Genomic DNA, 21,116 nt, shown 5'->3' with positions numbered 1-21,116 from the left:
AACGCCAACCCATTATTGAAGCCAACCCGAATCGTGGCGAGCACAGCGGTACGCGTCCTCCGACCTTTTCATACCCCTACTATCCACGTCGACGTGGAGTTGATTTTATATAGTGTGGCGAGCGCAGCGAGGGGACGCGGATACCTGTGAAGCCTGCAAGGGGACGCGCGTCCCTTCGTGGGGCTCGCTGCGCTCGCCACGCTTCGGGCTCGGTGGCTCGCGTCGTTGGCCACACTATATAAAATCAATTCCACGCCGACGTGGATAGTAGGGGTATGAAAAGGTTGGAGGATGCGTACCGCTGCGCTCGCCACGCTTCGGGTTGGTGTCAATAGTGGTGTGGCGTTAACAATGGGGGGGGGGCATTTAAAACATGAGGGGGGGTGTATTAAAATGGGGGGTTTGGGGGCTTTTTACATTGAAATCAATGTAAAATCGGGTCTCAGGGACCATTTTACATTGATTCCAATGTAAAAATCGGGTCGATCGCATCGCATGCGATTTGGTTGGCATGCGATCGACCCGATTTTTACGACTCGATGAATACAATCGGTGAATGAATACAGTTCATTTACTGATCATACATGCTCAAATACATGGGGGTTCAAATATATCAGCTTGCCAAGCTCGAGTGAAACTGGAACGGCTGCGATCAACGACACGGCTCAGGAGATCTTTTGTCTCAGCAGCCTCTCACGATGTGCTCACACCGGTCACCATTATCTGTCTCCACTCACTCACTCAGGATTACGTCACTGCGTCCACCGTATAGGCCACGCCCAATGCGTTTCATACCAGGACTTCTTCAGGGGTGTGTGTCTAGTCCCATACCTAGCAGTCTTATAAAGCGTGCTAATTACAAGTCACAGCTGATACAACTAATCCTAATGAGGGAAGTACAAGCCGCACATGAGTGGTATACGAGCAGTCTTTATCCACTTAATACAATGAACAATCTTTAAAATTACATTTAATACATCAATACTACATATACAAAAACCTACTCACTATAATTACAATTTAATATATGCACAAAACAAGCGCATTTAAAATAAAAATAAACATATAAAACACCAATTAATATGATCCTATTAGTTCCTAACAAATAAATAAAAAATCGGACATTTAAATATACTTAGAATATATACACGATATATGATGCGTCTATTAATAGCTTCAGGAAAGAAAAACAAGAGAAAAAGAGAGACATATTAGAAATCTCAATATCTGACATACAATATAACTGGGAATCACCCCACATATTCTTATATAAATCCTTATGGAAATATTTCATAGGCCAACCATATGGTTCAAAGGTAGAGATATCTATCCTGTCATAAACACAGGACAGAGAGTGAACCATAAATCAATATACCAATGGGATGACGAAAGGTGATCATCACATATGCACCAGTTGATTCAAGGCTATACCGTCCACTATAGAAAGATCCAAGGAGCAAAAACTCAACAACATGGATCTATCAGCGGACGAGCGAACCAAAGGAACCTCCTTAGTGCAAAAAAGGCGTGATGTCACACCCTTCGTTCATCCCCCATCGTAGACAGAGTACCAAGGTTATAGATCCAGTATGTTTCACAAATACTTAATTTCTTAGCTGTGTCACCATCCCTCTCATCTAGGGTGACCTGGTTTTAAAACTGAAATTGTTAAGATTGGAAGAAAAACACTTAAAAATGTCTGGGCACACTATTATGGGGTACATTATTAAGGATATTTCTAGTATGCTCCAAAATACACATTTTTAAAAGGCGTTTGTTTTTGCCATACATAACCTTTCCCACATTTGCTTACAAGCAAATGCACAATGCAGGACATTTTACTCTTAATCTTCCAGGTGTCATGATTGATTTTATTACGTACCTGTGTACGTTCTTTGCTGGCAAATTTGCAAACATTACATTTGTTACAGGGAAAAAATCCATTAGTGGACATCAGCCAATTATCAGATTCAGTACTTTTAAGTTTAGTAGGTGCCAATTTCGATTTTAAAGCTCCAGATTTTTTACAGACCACTTGTGGTCTATCAGATAAAACATGCTTAAGTAAAGGGTCTAATTTTATGACCCCCCCCAATGTCTACCCAGAATTTTCTTAATAGTGTTCCCGTCAGTATTGTATTTGGTAATAAACGGTACAAACTTCCATCCTTCCATACTTTTTTGTCTTTATATTTCATAAGATCTTGTCTGTTGGTGTCGCGAGCCTTCATTTTACAATTCTCCACCAAAACTTCCAGGAAACCTTTCTCTAAAAACTAGACTCATACAATTGGCATTGTTCATCAAATTTGATGTTAGTGTTACAGTTTTTCCTTACCCTCAAAAACTGAGAATAAGGAATATTTTAAGCCATTTATTATAATGAAAACTTTGATAATGGACATAACTATTACTGTCAGTATCTTTTATGTGGGTATATGTCTCTATATTCCCTTTATTGCGCCAATTACTACAATCCAACACAAGGTCTAAAACGAATTTTATCACAACACGCCACATATGTAAAATTCAGATTATAGTTATTATCATTATTCTTGCCCATAAACATTTCAAACAAAGTCAGATCACCCTTCCATACCAAGAGGATGTCGTCAATATACCTCATAAAGTATTTAATGCGGTTCTTAAACTCGTAATTAATATAGTAGTTATTTTCTTCCCATTCTCCTAAGAACAAATTTGCCAGGCTTGGAGCATATGGGTTCCCCATAGCAACACCCCATTGCTGCATATAGAATTCACCCTGGAATACAAAGTAATTATTCTCCATAACCACCTTGATACATTCAATGAGAAAGTCTCTATACTCATCAGTAAGGTTGGGATCTCTGTTGATGAAATATCTAATAGCCTTCAATCCCCCCTCATGAGGAATGGAAGCGTAAAGCGCTTCCACGTCAATGGAGCACCACATATAACCGTCCTTCCATTCCAATGACTCTAAAGAACAAAGAACTGACTTTAGAGTCATCAACAGAGATCCCAACCTTACTGATGAGTATAGAGACTTTCTTATTAAATGTATCAAGGTGGTTATGGAGAATAATTACTATGTATCAATATTTTTTTGGGCTACTAGAATTTGGAGAGTGCACTGATTGGACCTTAAGTATATATGTATTGTAGAAAAACACAAAGCGGCACTCAGGATTCTTCTTAGTGAAAATATAACATGGATTTATTCCGACATGTCACACAGGATTTATTGAAATATTTGTGAGTTATTTTATACACTCCTGAAGGTACAGTGGACCCCCTGGCAGACCTATTGTTTCAACCTGTTTCAGATGTTCTTAGATGGAAATCCCTCTGATGTGCTGACAGGTGACCATATATTACATCCCTATAGTGGTAAGAAATTCTTGATTAGACATGTCTTACCGTTCACTACACAATTTGTTGTTTAACTCATTTATTGCCCGTGTGGATATTTATATGTGGGTAAGACCGAGACTACTTTCTGCGAAAGAATGGCCAATCACTGTATGGCGGTTAGCTGCCACTTTTTAAAATCACATTTTTAAAATCACATTTTTTTCCTGCGAAATTACATATTTAATGAGCTGCGCGTTCCGGGTAAAAAAAAAAGTGTGATAAAGTGTGATAATGGGCGATTTTGAGTCATGGAAATGTGTGATTTTCAGTCATGAAAATCTGCGATTTAAGTCATGAAAATGTGCAAATTTTAGGAAATGTGAAAATTTGTGTTAAAGAAAACAAACGTTTCACGCCCCCTTCCACGATTAATGGCACCCCCGGCACCTCCCCTCCCGCAATTTGCGTCCACCCCTCCCGCAATCCACACCACACCCCCGATTCACCCCGCCCCACGATTAATGTGGCCCAGATGCCTCCCCTCCCGCCATTCTCGGCCCCCCGTGCCACCCCCCCATCCCACCATTTGTGGGCCATACCCCCCCTGCGATTCGAGGACCCTCCCGCGACTCCCGTTATTCATGCCCCCCTCCTGCGATTCGCGGCATCACCCGTGACTCCCGTGATTCGCGTCCCCGCGCCCCCTCCCGCGATTTGTGGACCCCTCTCCCGCGATTCACGGCACCTTCACCCCCCATCCCACGATTCGCGGACCCCCCCAGCCCCCTCCCTCTCACAATTGACAAAGCCCCGCACCCTCCCGCGGTACGCGGTCCCCTGCGCCAAACCCCCCTCCCGCGATTCACACCCCCGCGATTCGCGAAACTCACCCGCGACCCCCTCCCATGGTTCACGGCACCCCCTCGACCCCCCCTCCCACAATTCACGGGCACACCCCTTCCCGCAATTCGCAACACCACCTGCAACTCCTGCAATTTGCGCCCCTGCGTCGCCTCCCACAATTTGCAGACCCCCGTCCCCTGCCGCTATTCGCGGATCCCCCCTCCCGCGATTCACGGCACCCCCCACGCCCCTCTGTGATTCGCGGACCCCCCGGCGCTTCCCCGCCCATGATTCACGCCCCCTCCCGCGATTTACGGCACCCCAACGACTCCCACGATTCGCGGCCCCTGCGCCCCCTCCCACGATTTGCGAACCCCCCCTACCGTGATTCATGGCACCCCCGCACCCCCTCCCACGATTCTAATTACAGCGAGTTTGCTGCACTAGCCGCGGCTCTCGCAGTTTAGGGGAATCCTCGCAGTTCTGTGACGGCGAGGATTCCCCCGGAACGTTGCATAGTGCGAGCGGCCGGCGCGGGAGTTAAACTGCGAGGATCACTGGTTTTCTGCGATCCTCGCAGTTTAACCCCCTCGCCGGCCGCTCGCACCGGCATTGAATACATGCCACTGACTCTCAGGGCACCAGGACGATTGAGAGAGCCAGCAGCAGCATCTGTGTTCTTTACCACTCTGAGTGTCCCTCTTCTTCAATATACTAATACAACACATTACCTCCAAGCGGTTACCATTGCATCTTATTACCTAGCCACCACGGCATGTCCACTCCCTACCTCTCCCCCTACAATTGATTACTGGCATTTGTTAGATCAATGAAGATGGACTCAAACTAAAATCCATCCCAATTAGGGTCACTTAAGTATTTTTACTGCTGCATACAGTTATGGCCAGGTACATCGTGGTTTACAACGCGCTTTTGAGGGCTCTGACTCGCGAGTTGCAGATCACGTTATGTCCTGCGTTATGTACCACGCCATGCAATACATAGTTTAACCACTGGGTGACTAATGCTCCACGTTAAGACTTTACGCTACGGATTTTTGCTAACCAGCCACTTTTCACTAGGGATTTTGTCCTTACTTTACGGACAGAGTATTTTGTATTTATTCGCAGACGCAGCTACGTACGGTCATTTATGTAATTGGTACAGAAGCCATGCTAACCTTTGCTATTGCTAGATGACTACTTAAAACATTATTGGAGGACCTACAGTATCATACTGTACTTTACACTACGGATTTTGTCCTTACTTTACGGACAGAGTTATTTTATTTTATTCGCAGCCGCAGTGACGTACTGGATGGTCATGAACTGTATTTGATTGGTGCAGAAGCCATGCTAACCATCTGCCATCACTATATTCAGAGGCAACAGTGGCCTAATGGGTAGAGGCACGGCTTCACCATGTCAGTATCAGTAGTTTGATCCTCAGTTGGTTACAATATATTTTTATTTTTTAAACGTTCTTTTTTTTTTTTTTAAACCAATACAGGTACTGTAGTTACAGTAGTTGGTGCTTATCAAATTCTTTCGGACTTTTCCACAAACAAAAATTCACAATGGCAGGCCTCCATGTACACGATAGTTAATACCCATACTGTACATACTGCGCTACAGAGAACGTTTTTTTTCGCAAAATAGATTTAGTTTTTCAGGTAAAACTCCTTGCCTTGAGGACCGTGTTTCGGGATAAAATTCGCTAACCTTTGCTAACCAGCCACTTTTCACTACGGATCTTGTCCTTAGTTTACGGACAGTTTGTACAGTATTTATTCGCAGAAGCAGCTACGTACGGTCATTTATGTAATTGATACAGAAGCCATGCTAACCTTTGCTATTGCTAGATGACTACTTAAATATTGGAGGACCTACAGTATCATACAGTACTTTACACTACGGATTTTGTCCTTACTTTACGGACAGAGTTATTTTCTTTTATTCGCAGCCGCAGTGACGTACTGGATGGTCATGAACTGTATTTGATTGGTGCAGAAGCCATGCTAACCATCTGCCAGCAGTAAAATCACAGGCAATAGTGGCCTAGCGGGTAGAGGCATGGCTTCACTATCTCAGTATCAGTAGTTCGATCCTCAGTTGGTTACATTATATTTTTATTTTTGAAACGTTCTTTTTTTTTTTTTAAACCAATACAGGTACTGTAGTTACAGTAGTTGGTGCTTATCAAATTCTTTCGGACTTTTCCACAAACAAAAATTCACAATGGCAGGCCTCCATGTACACGATAGTTAATACCCATACTGTACATACTGCGCTACAGAGAACGTTTTTTTTCGCAAAATAGATTTAGCTTTTCAGGTAAAACTCCTTGCCTTGAGGACCGAGTTTCGGGATAAAATTCGCTAACCTTTACTAACCAGCCACTTTTCACTACGGATCTTGTCCTTACTTTACGGACAGAGTACAGTATTTGTACATTACAGTATTTATTCGCAGAAGCAGCTACGTACGGTCATTTATGTAATTGGTACAGAAGCCATGCTAACCTTTGCTATTGCTGGATGACTACTTAAAACATTATTTGAGGACCTACAGTATCATACTTTACACTACGGATTTTGTCCTTACTTTACGGACAGAGTTATTTTATTTTATTCGCAACCGCAGTGACGTACTGTATGGTCATGAACTGTATGTGATTGGTGCAGAAGCCATACTAACCATCTGCTATCACTATATTCAGAGGCAACAGTGGCCTAACGGGTAGAGGCACGGCTTCACTATCTCAGTATCAGTAGTTCGATCCTCAGTTGGTTACATTATATTTTTATTTTTTAAACGTTCTTTTTTTTTTAAACCAATACAGGTACTGTAGTTACAGTAGTTGGTGCTTACAGGTATCAAATTATTTCGGACTTTTCCACAAACAAAAATTCACAATGGCAGGCATCCATGTACACGATAGTTAATACCCATACTGTACTGCGCTACAGAGAACGTTTTTTTTTCGCAACAATAGATTTCTCCAAACTCAGACACAGACCGACACCTCAGACAATAAGATGTTGATTGCAGTCATATGTTAATTGCAGTCTGACTTTTTGTTTCGCTGGTAATTGTACATAATTCAAATGCACCTATCAGCTTCATGAAGGATTTCCTTTGTCTCTGCCAGCATAAATTCAGCTACAGATATTAAAATTGTCAAACAATCCAGTTTGTTTTTCTGCATCTAAACCGTGTAGAATTGCTACGGATCGTCTCTTCATCTCTTGCCTGTATACAAGCACGAGATTGTACCTGTACACCTGGACTATTCATTCTGCTGAATCCAAAGTCAAGTTGTTGCTGCGTTCCTGTTCTACCAAGCGTTACCATCATACTGCCTTCCTTCCGCAAGAAGAGTACAGTACTGTATCTTCTCGCTGGAGCAGTAAGTACACTATACAGTAGTACAGTCATTTGTACATTTCACTGATTGCTGCATTACAGTATACAGTAAGCAGCACTACAAAACGGTCCCTGCGCGGAAGCGCTCGGTTCCCACCCTTCCCTGAATGAAGCTGTTTCCCTTCTTTTCCTACTGTTCAAATGCACCCGGTGCAGAATACTGTATACAATTGCCTGCTGTGTACAGTATACTGTATTCAGATACTGCAGGCTGCCGCTATGAGTATTGGGGCAGATGTATTAAGCCTTAACAAGAGATTCAATCCAAGGGTGATAAGGAGAGATAAACGTCCAGCCAATCATCTCCTTTCTGACTTTTTTCAAACACAGCCTGTAACATGGCAGTTAGGAGGTGATTGGCTGGATGTTTATCTCTTATTGCATACAGCAAGCTTAAAGGTGCCTGGACTGCACCAGGGGAGGACAACTCCTTCCTGGTCTACAAATAAAAGTATAACATTTCGCAAGCTTACATCCTTGACCTCAACAGATAAATATCCAGGCTACCAACCTTATAGCCGGTGGAGACTCCATTACACTGTTTCCTTATCTGTTAATTCTGAACACTAGTTCTTCATCTCCTCTGAGACCCGGTATACATAGTTATACTAAAAACATATACTCCCAGGGCCGGAACAGAGGGATTTATCAATTTATTTGCAAATGTATTCTATAACAATTGCAAACATAAAATTGTTGTATCATTCCATGTTCTGTGTTGTCTGTCTGTGTGTCCACATTCATATTTTAAACTTAATAAAATAAAAGTTAAATTTTATAACAATCATTTTTCTTCCTTACAACTTAAAAGAGTGCCCCCCCCCCCCAAAAAAAAAAAGAGAGTACTCCTCTCCAACTCCGTCCTTCCACTTAGTCTCAGGGGTGCACCGCAATGTCACTATTAACCATATTTTGCCAAAATAACTAATTACTGTGGTTTACAATTACTTGAATCCTTTACTTATACTAATCTTACACTAGATTTCAGTGTCACTTGTGCACAGGTTACATTCTCCCTACCCCCCCTTTTCCTCATACTATACTATATCAGAAGCTGCATAAGGGACTGCTCATTCTGTGTCACTGCGGTAAGGAGGAATATTACTCCTACTCTCCTGTGACTGGAGGAGAATGTAACCGGAACATGCTGTCCTATATTGGAAGCTGCATAAGGGACTGCTCATTCTGTGTCACTGCGGTAAGGAGGAATATTACTCCTACTCTCCTGTGACCAGAGGAGAGTGTAACCAGAACATGCTGTCCTGTACTGGAAGCTGCATAAGGGACTACTCATTCTGTGTCACTGCGGTAAGGAGGAATATTACTCCTACTGTCCTGTGACCAGAGGAGAGTGTAACCAGAACATTCTGTCCTGTACTGGAAGCTGCATAAGGGACTGCTCATTCTGTGTCCCTGCAGTAAGGAGGAATATTACTCCTACTCTCCTGTGACCGGAGGAGAATGTAACCGGAACATGCTCCCCTATATTGGAAGCTGCATAAGGGACTGCTCATTCTGTGTCCCTGCGGTAAGGAGTAATATTACTGCTACTCTCCTGTGACCAGAGGAGAATGTAACGGAATATGCTGTCCTATATTGGAAGCTGCATAAGGGACTGCTCATTCTGTGTCCCTGTGGTAAGGAGGAATATTACTCCTACTCTCCTGTGACCGGAGAGAGTGTAACCGGAACATGCTGTCCTATATTGGAAGCTGCATAAGGGACTGCTCATTCTGTGTCCTTGCAGTAAGGAGGAATATTACTCCTACTCTCGTGTGACTGGAGGAGAGTGTAACCGGAACATGCTGTCCTATATTGGAAGCTGCATAAGGGACTGCTCATTCTGTGTCCCTCCAGTAAGGAGGAATATTACTCCTACTCTCCTGTGACTGGAGGAGAGTGTAACCGGAACATGCTGTCCTATATTGGATGCTGCATAAGGGACTGCTCATTCTGTGTCCCTGTGGTAAGGAGGAATATTACTCCTACTCTCCTGTGATCGGAGGAGAATGTAACCGGAACAAGCCGTCCTATAATGGATGCTGCATAGGGGACCATTTATCGGATTCAGGGGGGTCGCACCCAGGCACGTGCAACCCTGTGATTTCAGACATATCACATTTTGGAGCTAAGGACCAGGTCTTTCCAACAAGCCCAGCCCCGTGTTGCTAGCCCCCCGGGAACTGGAAATATTGCCAGACAAATCTAAAACGTTTTCCCCATATGATAACATAGAACCCAGTAATTCTGACCCCCACCCTGTTCCGACAGCTGCCATTTCACTCTGCTGCATCACAGAAACGCGTGGTTGATCTCATTCGAACCCAAATTACCAAGCCTTCGATTTGATTGCAATATGGGTCAATTGGTCAATATGGGTCAATTGGTTCCGGAGATATTGTGGGTAAACATAGTTTTTTATTTCTGAAATGTAATTTCATGTCTGTCCATGTTCTTTTGAGGGCAGATTACTCTGGAATACCAGTTTCACAGAACCAAAATCATTCGCAGCCAACTTAAAAGTTCTTCAATATGATACTGGTCTCATGTAATGGGTCAATTAGTTCCAAAGATATAGCTGAATAAACCAGATAGCCGGTTAAAGGGAGGGGAGGGGGCCGGTTTTCTCTCCTCTCGCACCAGAAAATGCAGGGACTAGGCTGGTGTAAAAGGGGCCAACCCGGGAATGTCCCTGCATGATCCTGGGACAATATTCCCTGGTAAACCCCTACATTTTCTGGTGGGTATTATAGCCGGGACCTGCAGTGCTCTTAATACAGCCGAGCAGCCCCCCACTCTCTGCCTGGCTGTCAATGGCTGTCACTATTGCCTGGCGGTGGCTGTCCCCCAGTTACCGCAAGCATGTATTCCCCCTTGGCAATGAGCATGTAATCCCACATGGCAACGAGCATGGAACCCCTGCCAATGAGCATGGAATCCTTGGCAATGAGTTTGGAACCCCTGGCAATGAGCATGGAACCCTTGGCAATGAGTATGTAGGTAAGCAGCACTTACAGTATGTAGCATAATTTTTAATAGACATTATGGTGTTTGGCATTATGCTGTTTATGAAGCATATTTTGATTTGATCTCTGTGGCATTATGCAAATTTTGGCTCTATTCGTGTGGCATTATGTGAATTTTGGCACAATCCATGTAACAGTATATGAATTTTGGTTCAATCTGTGTGGCATTATGTGAATTTTGGCTCAATCCATGCGGCATTATGTGAATTTTTACTCAATACATGTGGCATTATGTGAATTTTTACTCAATCCGTGAGGCATTATGTGAATGTGGGCACAATCCATGTGGCATTATGGGAATTTTGGCACAATCCATGTAACAGTATATGAATTTTGGTTCAATCTGTGTGGCATTATGTGAATTTTGGCTCAATCCATGTGGCATTATGTGAATTTTTACTCAATCCGTGAGGCATTATGTGAATGTGGGCACAATCCATGTGGCATTATGGGAATTTTGGCTCCATCATGTGTAAAGCGCAGGTATAATGGGGTCTAGTATTCTGTTGCATAATGTGTAGAAGTTGTGTATGGTGTAGTGCACTACACTTAGGGACACGCCCCCTTATGAGTGGCCACACCCCCTTTTCCGGAGTGCGTCTTCAGCGCGCACACAACTACTTCCTTCAGCTTTGTCGCTAAATTGGGCCTGTGTACTTTAAATGCCAGGGCCTATTTTTAATCCCATGCCCGCCCTCTCTCTGCTCTCCTCTCTCTCGCCGCTCCCTTAGCATGTACATTGGCACCACTAACACCCTACCCCTCCCAAACCCTCTCCTATCATGGTGCCCCCCTGTCATTTTCTCCTAGATCCGCCCCTGTAAGGGACCACTCACACTGTGCCCCAGCGGTAAGGGGAATATTACTCCTACTCTCCTGTGACTGGAGGAGAATGTAACGGAACATGCTGTCCTATATTGGAAGCTGCGTAACACCCACTTAAGGATGATGACATTGTCACCTGGATCTCTGTGACACTTTAATATTTGGAATGGGTCCAGTCTATTTTTCCGAAATTCAAAATACAGTCAAAATGCTGACACCATTTTTGCTGTATGTCTATGTTGACATAGGTCGACATTGACACCTTATCTATATAATAAGTTGAAGAGTCTGTGTGCGTGTGTGTGTGCGTGCGTGCGTGTCTGTCGCATTGCGGACACGCCGTGGCACTCAGAGACACCAAATTTGGCAACAAGATACCTCTGGACCCGGTGGTGTGCACCTCGAAGCCGTTTTTGGGAAAGTTCACTTAGAATTTTAAAAAACACCAAGTTTTAATTTTCCTCCATTGATGATCTGGAGAAAAGATCGACGATCTGGGAAACCGTGGACGAAGGAACAACTCCACACCTGATTTCATTGCTGTCATTGAATATGACAGACACATTCTAACATTATGGTGAAGGCTTTACACAATTAGGAAATAATTGAGGATATACATAGACCACACACACACACGTACACATTGTACACGCACACATACAGTACACCACATACGCACACATAGCACACAACACACACATTGATACGTAGAGCACCTCACACACTTACACATTGGACAGATACACACACAACACACCACATGCAGTACAATACAAATCCATAAACACTACAACACACACCCAAAAACAGTACAACAAACACACAGAACAAACACACTTAAACATTGCCAGGATACGCACAGCACACTACACACATATATATACGTACAGTAGCACACCTCACAACCTTACACATTCGGCAAATACACACAACACACACACATAACACACCACTCACAGTACACCACACACCCACATACACTACAACACACACCCAAAAACACTACAATACACAGAACACACACTTAAACATTGCACAGATACACACAGCACACTACACACACACACAGATTTATACATAGCACACCTGACGCACTTACACATAGGGCAGATCCACACAACACACACATAACATACCTCTAACAGCACAACACACCCACATTCACCACACACACCCAAAAAACAGTACAGCACACACAAAACACACACTTAAACATTGCACAGATACACAAAGACACAACACACACATACTGTACTGTATATACATAGCACACCTCACACACTTATGCATTGGACAGATACATACAATACAACACACACAACCACATACACTACAACACACACACAAAAACAGTACAACACACACAAACACACAGAACACATAAAAAATTATTTGCCCTTTATTTTACAGTCTGTACCGGCAAATAAAAACTGTACCTAATGTACTGTTTCTACTTTGTTCCCCATATCCGTCTCTCCAGTCCTCCAGCCTGTCACTGCGCTCCCCGGCCAGTTGCACTGAGAAATCTTTGTCCTGGCCAATGCACCCATTGATCGATACAAAGTGGGTACACTGCACTCACCCTGTTAGTCAGTTGGATATCAGGCACTGCTCTGCCTTAAGGGTTTCCCAGACTCTTTTGGTTCATAGATAATGTTTGGTCGATGGGCATGAGCGATGCATGCATTTGTTTGAATGTTATGAGTGTAAGAAATTGAAGAATAAGACGGAGATGAATATTTGTCACATTATAGTGTACAATTTACTCAATAAATCGTGAAAAAAATATGTGTACATAGAAGTACAATCAAGAAATGACAGTAGGATTAAAAAATAAATTCTGATTCAAACTGATAATTGTTTGGATGGCGGTGGGTTGCGAAACAAATCTATAGGTGGAGGGGGTATGGATATTGTAGGCATAATTGGTGTTTGGTACACCTACAGGAAGTCCCCGGTTGATGAGAAATTTTCACTACAGTGTCACTGTAGGGGGATTTCCAATTGCGGTTCAGGTGGTCTTTTAGGGACCCCTTCACAATCCCGTTGGTCTCTTCTCCTGGAGCCTACGGTCTCCCTCAGTGATTGACTATCATTAAGGGAGAACGTAAGCTCAAGGAGAAGAGACCTACAGGATTCTAAAGGGTCCTTAAAAGACCACCTGGACCCCAGTTGGGAATCCCCCTATGGTGACACTGTGACCGTAAAACTGTAGTGAAAATTCCATCAATTGAGGGCCCCCTGTAGGTGTACCAAACACCAATTATACCCACAATATCCATACCCCCACCTATAGATTTGTTTCACAACCCACCCCCATCCAAACAATTATCAGTTTGAATCAGAACTTATTTTTTAATCCTACTTTAATTTCTTGATTGTACTTCTATGTACACTTATATTTTTTCACGATTTATTGAGTAAATTGTACACTTTAACATGGCAGATCTTTATCTCAGTCTTATTCTTCAACTTCTTACACTCAAAACCTTATCAATGCACCCATTGATGATTGCGATGGCTGGCTCGGTGGATTGGCCCAGCGGGTGTAGGGAAGAATTTAGCCCATTGCACCCGTTCGCAGTGGTGCGGGTAGCATGCGTCGGGTTATGACATCATGTGGCCATGCCCGCGGACCTGCTCCCACACTCAGTGGCAGGCCCACTGTGGTAGAGATGCCTTTTGCATGTGCTTTACAGATCTTCAGACCTCAGAGACTGCTGCAGGCAGGATCGGTGAGGGGAGCGGCAGTAGCAGGGAGCAGTGAATTTTTAATTAATTATGGCGGGGTAAGTAACGCCCACCCCGGTCTCCACGCACTCAGCACCTGTAATTACACACCATAGAAACTGTACCATTGAAAGTATAGAAATGGAGGTGTGGCCACGTCCCTTTCTGATTTTGTACCGATTTCTGACCCTCAGATGATGGAGGATATGTCATACAGTAGGAGTGGATGTGGAATTCATTAACACATACAAGTCAACTCAGGAGCGTTGTGTTTCAAACAACAACACCACACCTGATTTCATTGCCGTCATTGAGTATCAATGCAAACACATTCTAACCTTATGGTGGAAACTATAACAAATTACAATCTTAGGTCTTTGGCACAGCATACTGTAAGATGACATTTTTCAGCAATTTTGGAAATAAAGAAACCCCATGGTTTTCCCGGGCAACGCCGGGCGGGTCAGCTAGTCTATATAATAAGTTGAAGAGTCTGTGTGCGTGTGTGTGTGTGTGTGTGCGTGTCCGTCGCATTGCGGACACACCGTGGCACTCAGAGACCCCAAATTTGGCAACAAGATACCTCTGGACCCGGTGGTGTGCACCTCGAAGCCGTTTTTGGGAAATTTCACTTAGAATTTTAAAAAACACCAAGTTTTAATTTTCCTTCATTGATGATCTGGGGAAAAGATCGACGATCTGGGAAACCGTGGACGAAGGAACAACTCCACACCTGATTTCATTGCTGTCATTGAGTATGACAGACACATTCTAACATTATGGTGAAGGCTTTAAACAATTAGGAAATAATTGAGGATATACATAGACCACACATAACACACACACGTACACACGCGCACACACACACACACACACACACACACACACACTACACCACACCACATGCGCACACATAGCACACAACACACACATTTATACGTAGAGCACCTCACACACTTAAGCTGTGTACACACGGGGGAGATAGGGGCTGAAATCACTGGAAACACACCGCATGCAGTACAATACAAATCCATACACACTACAACACACACCCAAAAACAGTACAACAAACACACAAAAACAGTACAACAAACACACAACTCCTGGCTTCAATAAATTCTATGGAGACGGACCACGATAAAACGTCCACCCCATAAAGCAGACAGTTCTCTGAAACAGTTTGCGGTATGGGGGCGGCCATTTTATCGTGGTCCGTCTGCATAGAATTATTAATTGAAGCCAGGAGGGGAGCCGGGACGCAGAGACAGGTAAGCCTGCGGCGATGGGGGGGGGGGTGTGGCACAGGCGGCCGGGGTGGGGGGGAGGCTCCCCCCATTAATGGCGGGGGTGGGAGGCCGGCGGGGAGGCGCCCCAAACCAAGCTACGCCACTGAGAACACACACACTTAAACATTGCCAGGATATGCACAGCACACTACACACACATATATACGTAGCGCACCTCACAAACTTACACATTCGGCAGATATACACACAACTCACAGTACAACACACACCAACATTCACTACAACACACACCCAAAAACAGTACAATACACAGAACACACACTTAAACATTGCACAGATACACACACATAACATACCTGTAACAGGACAACACACACCCACATTCACCACACACACCCAAAAAACAGTACAACACACACAAAACACACATTTAAACATTGCACAGATACACAAAGACACAACACACACATACTGTATATACATAGCACACCTCACACACTTACGCATTGGACAGATACATACAATATAACACACAAAACCACATACATTACAACACACACACAAAAACAGTACAACACACACAGAACACATAAAAAATAATTTGCCGTTTATTTAACAGTCTGTACTGGCAAATAAAAACTGTACCTAATGTACCATTTCGACTTTGTTCCCCATATCCGTCTCTCCAGTCCTCCAGTTGCACTGAGAAATCTTTGTCCTGGCCAATGCACCCATTGATCAATACAAAGTGGGTACACTGCACTCAGTCTGTTAGTCAGTTGGATATCAGGCACTGCTCTGCCTTAAGGGTTTCCCAGACTCTTTTGGTTCATAGATAATGTTTGGTCGATGGGCATGAGCGCTGCATGCATTTGTTTGAATGTTATGAGTGTAAGAAGTTGAAGAATAAGACTGAGATGAAGATTTGTCATGTTATAGTGTACAATTTACTCAATAAATCGTGAAAAAAATATGTGTACATAGAAGTACAATCAAGAAATGAAAGTAGGATTAAAAAATAAATTATGATTCAAACTGATAATTGTTTGGATGGCGGTGGGTTGCGAAACAAATCTATAGGTGGAGGGGATATGGATATTGTGGGCATAATTGGTGTTTGGTACACCTACAGGGGGTACCCAGCTGATGAGAAATTTTCACTACAGTGTCACCGTAGGGGGATTTCCAATTGGGGTTCAGGTGGTCTTTTAGGGACCCCTTTACAATCCCGTTGGTCTCTTCTCCTGGAGCCTACGGTCTCCCTCATTGATTGACTATCATTAAGGGTGACTGTAAGCTCAAGGAGAAGAGACCTACAGGATTGTAAAGGGTCCCTAAAAGACCACCTGAACCCCAATTGGGAATTCCCCTATGGTGACACTGTGACCGTGACACTGTAGTGAAAATCCCATCAATTGAGGGCCCCCTGTAGGTGTAACTAACACCAATTATGCCCACAATATCCATACCCTCACCTATAGATTTGTTTCACAGCCCACCCCATCCAAACAATTATCAGTTTGAATCAGAACTTATTTTTTAATCCTACTTTCATTTCTTGATTGTACTTCTATGTACACTTACATTTTTTTCACAATTTATTGAGTAAATTGTACACTTTGTAACATGGCAATTATTTTTTCTCAGTCTTATTCTTCAACTTCTTACACTCAAACCTTATCAATGCACCCATTGATGATTGTGATGGCTGGATCAGTGGATTGGCCCGGCGGGTGTAGGGAAGAATTTGGCCCATTGCACCCATTCCCAGTGGTGCATTAAAGTGGTGCGGGTAGCGTGCGTCGCGTCATGACATCATGTGGCCAGGCCCGTGGACCTGCTCCCACACTCAGGGGCTGCCCCACTGTTTGGTAGAGATGCCCGGTGCATGTGCTTTACAGATCCCCAGACCTCAGAGACTGCTGCAGGTTCGGTGAGGGGAGTGGCAGTGGCAGGGTACAGTGAATTCTTAATTAATTATGGCGGGGTAAGTAATGCCCACCCCGGTCCCTTTGCACTCAGCGCCTGTAATTACACACCCTAGAAACTGTACAATTTGAAAGTATAGAAATGGAGGTGTGGCCACGTCCCTTTCTGATTTTGTACCGATTTCTGGCCCTCAGATGTTGGAGGATATGTCATACAGTAGGTGCTAAATCTCAGGAGTGGATGTGGAATTCATCAACACATACAAGTTATCAACTCAGCGTTGTGTTTCAAACAACAACACCACACCTGATTTGATTGCCGTCATTGAGTATCAATGCAAACACATTCTAACATTATGGTGGAATCTATAACAAATTACAATCTTAGGTCTGTGTCACAGCATACTGTAAGATGACATTTTTCAGCAATTTTGGAAATAAAGAAACCCCAAGGGTTTCCCGGGCAACGCCGGGCGGGTCAGCTAGTACAATAATAATAATAATAATAATAATAATAATAATAATAATAATAATAATAATAATAATAATTTATTTATTTATTTATTTATTTATTTATATAGCACTTTTCTCCTAATATGACTCAAAGTGCTTGCATTAGCCTTTTATACAACGAAATACAAAACAAACTTAACAAGGGACATTATAAGTGTACTGCATCTCCTCGTTTAGCCTACTGTGCTCAGCATGCTTTGGGGACACTGCTGTATTCTAACTCTTCCCACTTAGATCATGAATACAGGCTCAAAGGAAAGATCATGAAAAACACATTTCAAAACGTCGCCAGTTTGACTGTGTCTGTAATTTGATCATATCAACATAATCAATGTCAGAATTGTGAACGTGTCAGTATTTTGTTTGTCGGCCAATGATTGTATTTTGAGAAATGGTATTTTGACTGTCAGTAAATTCACTGCATACCTTTGGACTGCTGAGAAATAGGTGCAAATACAAATCAGAAATAACATACAGTTTACGAAATATATTTATGTCTTTCATTTTTTGGCATCCACCTCTTATAGCAAATGAATAATAAATGAAGTAGCTAATTATAGGTTTAGCTTTTTAGTATGGATTGTTTATATGTGCACATATATATTAAAATGAATTATATGTATTTTGATCATGTTGTTTAATGTTTGTTTGAAAGGACATTCTAAGATATATAACAAATGTATATTATTTGTTTCAGAATGTGTTATTCTCCATTTATATATTCACTTAGAGGACTAGCACAGAGTTATCAAATTTGACTATAATATTGTGGTCATACAAAAATGTATTCACATAGATACAGAGGAGCCACTCTCATCGGAATGGCACCAAGCGAGTGGCTTAGATCTCCTTGGTTCGAATGACTTAAGGCTCCCATAAACTATGCGATTTGGGCATGATTTCACCCGATTCGGAGGATGAATCGGGCTGGGAAATCAGGCCAAACCGCACTTGCAGACATCCTGTCTGATCCGATGTGTGGTCCCGTGTGCATCGGATCGGAGTCGGGAGGCCGGAGGGGCTGCACATAACACTTGCTAAAACTTATGTGCAGTGCGGCCCCAGAGCCATGCGGGAGATGTCAGCGGGCGGGGTATGCCGGCTAGTAGACAGCCAGACAGAGTGAGCAGGGGGAGGTTGCATAGGGAGCCGAGCAGGAGGAAGCTGTTGCGGTGACAGCGGGAGCAAGGCGCCGGGCATGGAGAAGACGCTGGCTGACGGGCATTCAATCGGCCGGGATTGAATACCCACATTAGTTTGACAGACGGAAGAACATCACTTTGTCAATAAAATGAATAGAGGCTGATTTTTCTATTGATGTGTGTTTTATGTTTCATTTTAGACAGTGAGATTTGCCATAGGTGTCCTGATGAGGAGTGGCCGGATGAGAGCAAAGTCAGATGTGTTCCCAAAACATACAACTTTCTGTCATATGAGCAGGACAATGTGGTGCTAATCTCATCAGTAACAGCTTTATTTTTCTCTTCCATAACATTATTCATATTAGGGAACTTTATTTATTACTGGGACACCCCAATTGTGAAAGCCAATAATCGTACTGTAAGCTTCATTCTCCTGGTCTCCATCTTGCTGAGCTTCCTCTGTGTGTTCTTGTTCCTTGGCCGGCCAGTGGATATAACCTGCAGGCTGAGGCAGACGTCATTTGGGATCTTCTTCTCCACAGCTGTCTCTTGTGTACTGGCCAAAACTGTCAATGTCTGCATTGCTTTTAAAGCCACCAAACCTGGAAGTCCCTGGAGGAAGTGGGTCACACGCAAATTATGTCATTATGTGGTCATTGTGTGCTCCTCTGTCCAAGCTCTGATCTGTAGTGTCTGGCTGTCTGTGTCTCCTCCCTACCAGGAGTATGACCATCACACCTACCAGGGAATAATTATCATTCAGTGTAATGAAGGGTCAGTGATTGGGTTTTACTCTATGTTAGGTTACATGGGGATCCTGGCCGCTGTGAGCTTTGTTCTGGCTTTCATGGTGAGGACATTACCGGACAGCTTTAATGAGGCCAAGTACATCACCTTCAGCATGCTGGTGTTCTGCAGTGTGTGGGTTGCAATGATTCCAGCTTATCTGAGCACCAAGGGGAAAGATGCGGTGGCTGTGGAGATATTCGCCATGCTGACTTCATGTGCTGGAGTTCTGGGCTGTATATTTCTCCCAAAACTTTATATTCTGCTTATAAAACCAGAATTAAATTCCAAGAAAATCATGCTGGAGAAAAACACTATATAAAGCCTCATGTAGAGCATTATTGTACAATGCCTCAACATTTTTTACTGATGTCACATTCTTATATAAATATGTATAGATATAAATCATTCTAATACTAATAATAGTGAAAATACAGTATTTAGACATAAACATTGGACCAGCCCTTGTCTCCTCTCCTGCATGGTTTGATTGTTTGCCAGGTATTTATATAGCGAACGAGGAAATACATTTATTACAATAAAAAATACAGAACTATATGTTTACTGGTCACAACTGATGTATGAGTTAAAGCCATGTGTCTCAATGGAAATTCGACATCACAAGATTACGGGCAAAATGTAATATGGTACAATTTTAGATGTGATCTTTTTGGACAAAAACTGGCAAATTCTCATGTATTACAAAATCACACATATATTAACGTGTAAATTGCGGTAAAATCTGCACATTTTCACCTATCAAAAATATTGCACAGTGTAAATTGCATCAAGATGTTTTGTCATAGAAAACATCAAAATCTTTATGTAAAATATATATGTAAAATGTGAGAGGCAGAAAGGAGTCTGCATTGGGAGGATGAGCAGGTCCTTATATGCCACATGGAGCATTATGGGGTTGATCCAAGGTAGGTAGCTCTTAGTATGGATACATCTAAGTAAGGAGCCATTATTATGTGACTCTTTGCTTGTCAATCATAGACCCAGATTGGTGTTACAGCAGTTTTGGATGCCTGCGGCAGATTGGGTTGGAAAACCAGCCTGGGAAATTTTTGGAACCAGCCCTAATTGGGAGTAGCAGTCTGCTGAGGGGCAGGGTCTTTTGAGAGGTGGGGTGTGGTGATGAGGCAGATTGCGCTCTGCTCAAAGGCAGTAAAAATTCCAATGAAATGAGCCAACATTCAGGGACAGAGAGAGTGACAGCAGGGACATAGGGACATAGAGAGTGACAGCAGAGATGAAGGGACAGAGAGAGTGAAAGCAGGGACAGAGATGGTGGCCGAGGGCATACAGGGAC

General features: G+C 43.1%; 1 protein-coding gene across 1 annotated transcript; it reads left to right on the top strand.

Moving 5' to 3' along the window:
* Positions 1-2,955: 2,955 nt before the first annotated feature.
* LOC146019130 (vomeronasal type-2 receptor 26-like) lies at positions 2,956-20,123 on the top strand. Its single transcript, XM_083152065.1, has 2 exons — positions 2,956-3,019; positions 19,216-20,123. Exons 1-2 carry the CDS (start codon positions 2,956-2,958, stop codon positions 20,121-20,123), a joined length of 972 nt encoding a protein of 323 aa, XP_083008191.1.
* The last annotated feature ends 993 nt before the right edge of the window (positions 20,124-21,116 follow it).

Source organism: Crinia signifera, chromosome 1, assembly GCF_055691185.1.
Source record: "Crinia signifera chromosome 1, ASM5569118v1, whole genome shotgun sequence".
Classification (NCBI taxonomy): domain Eukaryota; kingdom Metazoa; phylum Chordata; class Amphibia; order Anura; family Myobatrachidae; genus Crinia; species Crinia signifera.
Note: the sequence above shows the minus strand (reverse complement) of the source record. Positions and strands in the feature narration are given on the sequence as shown.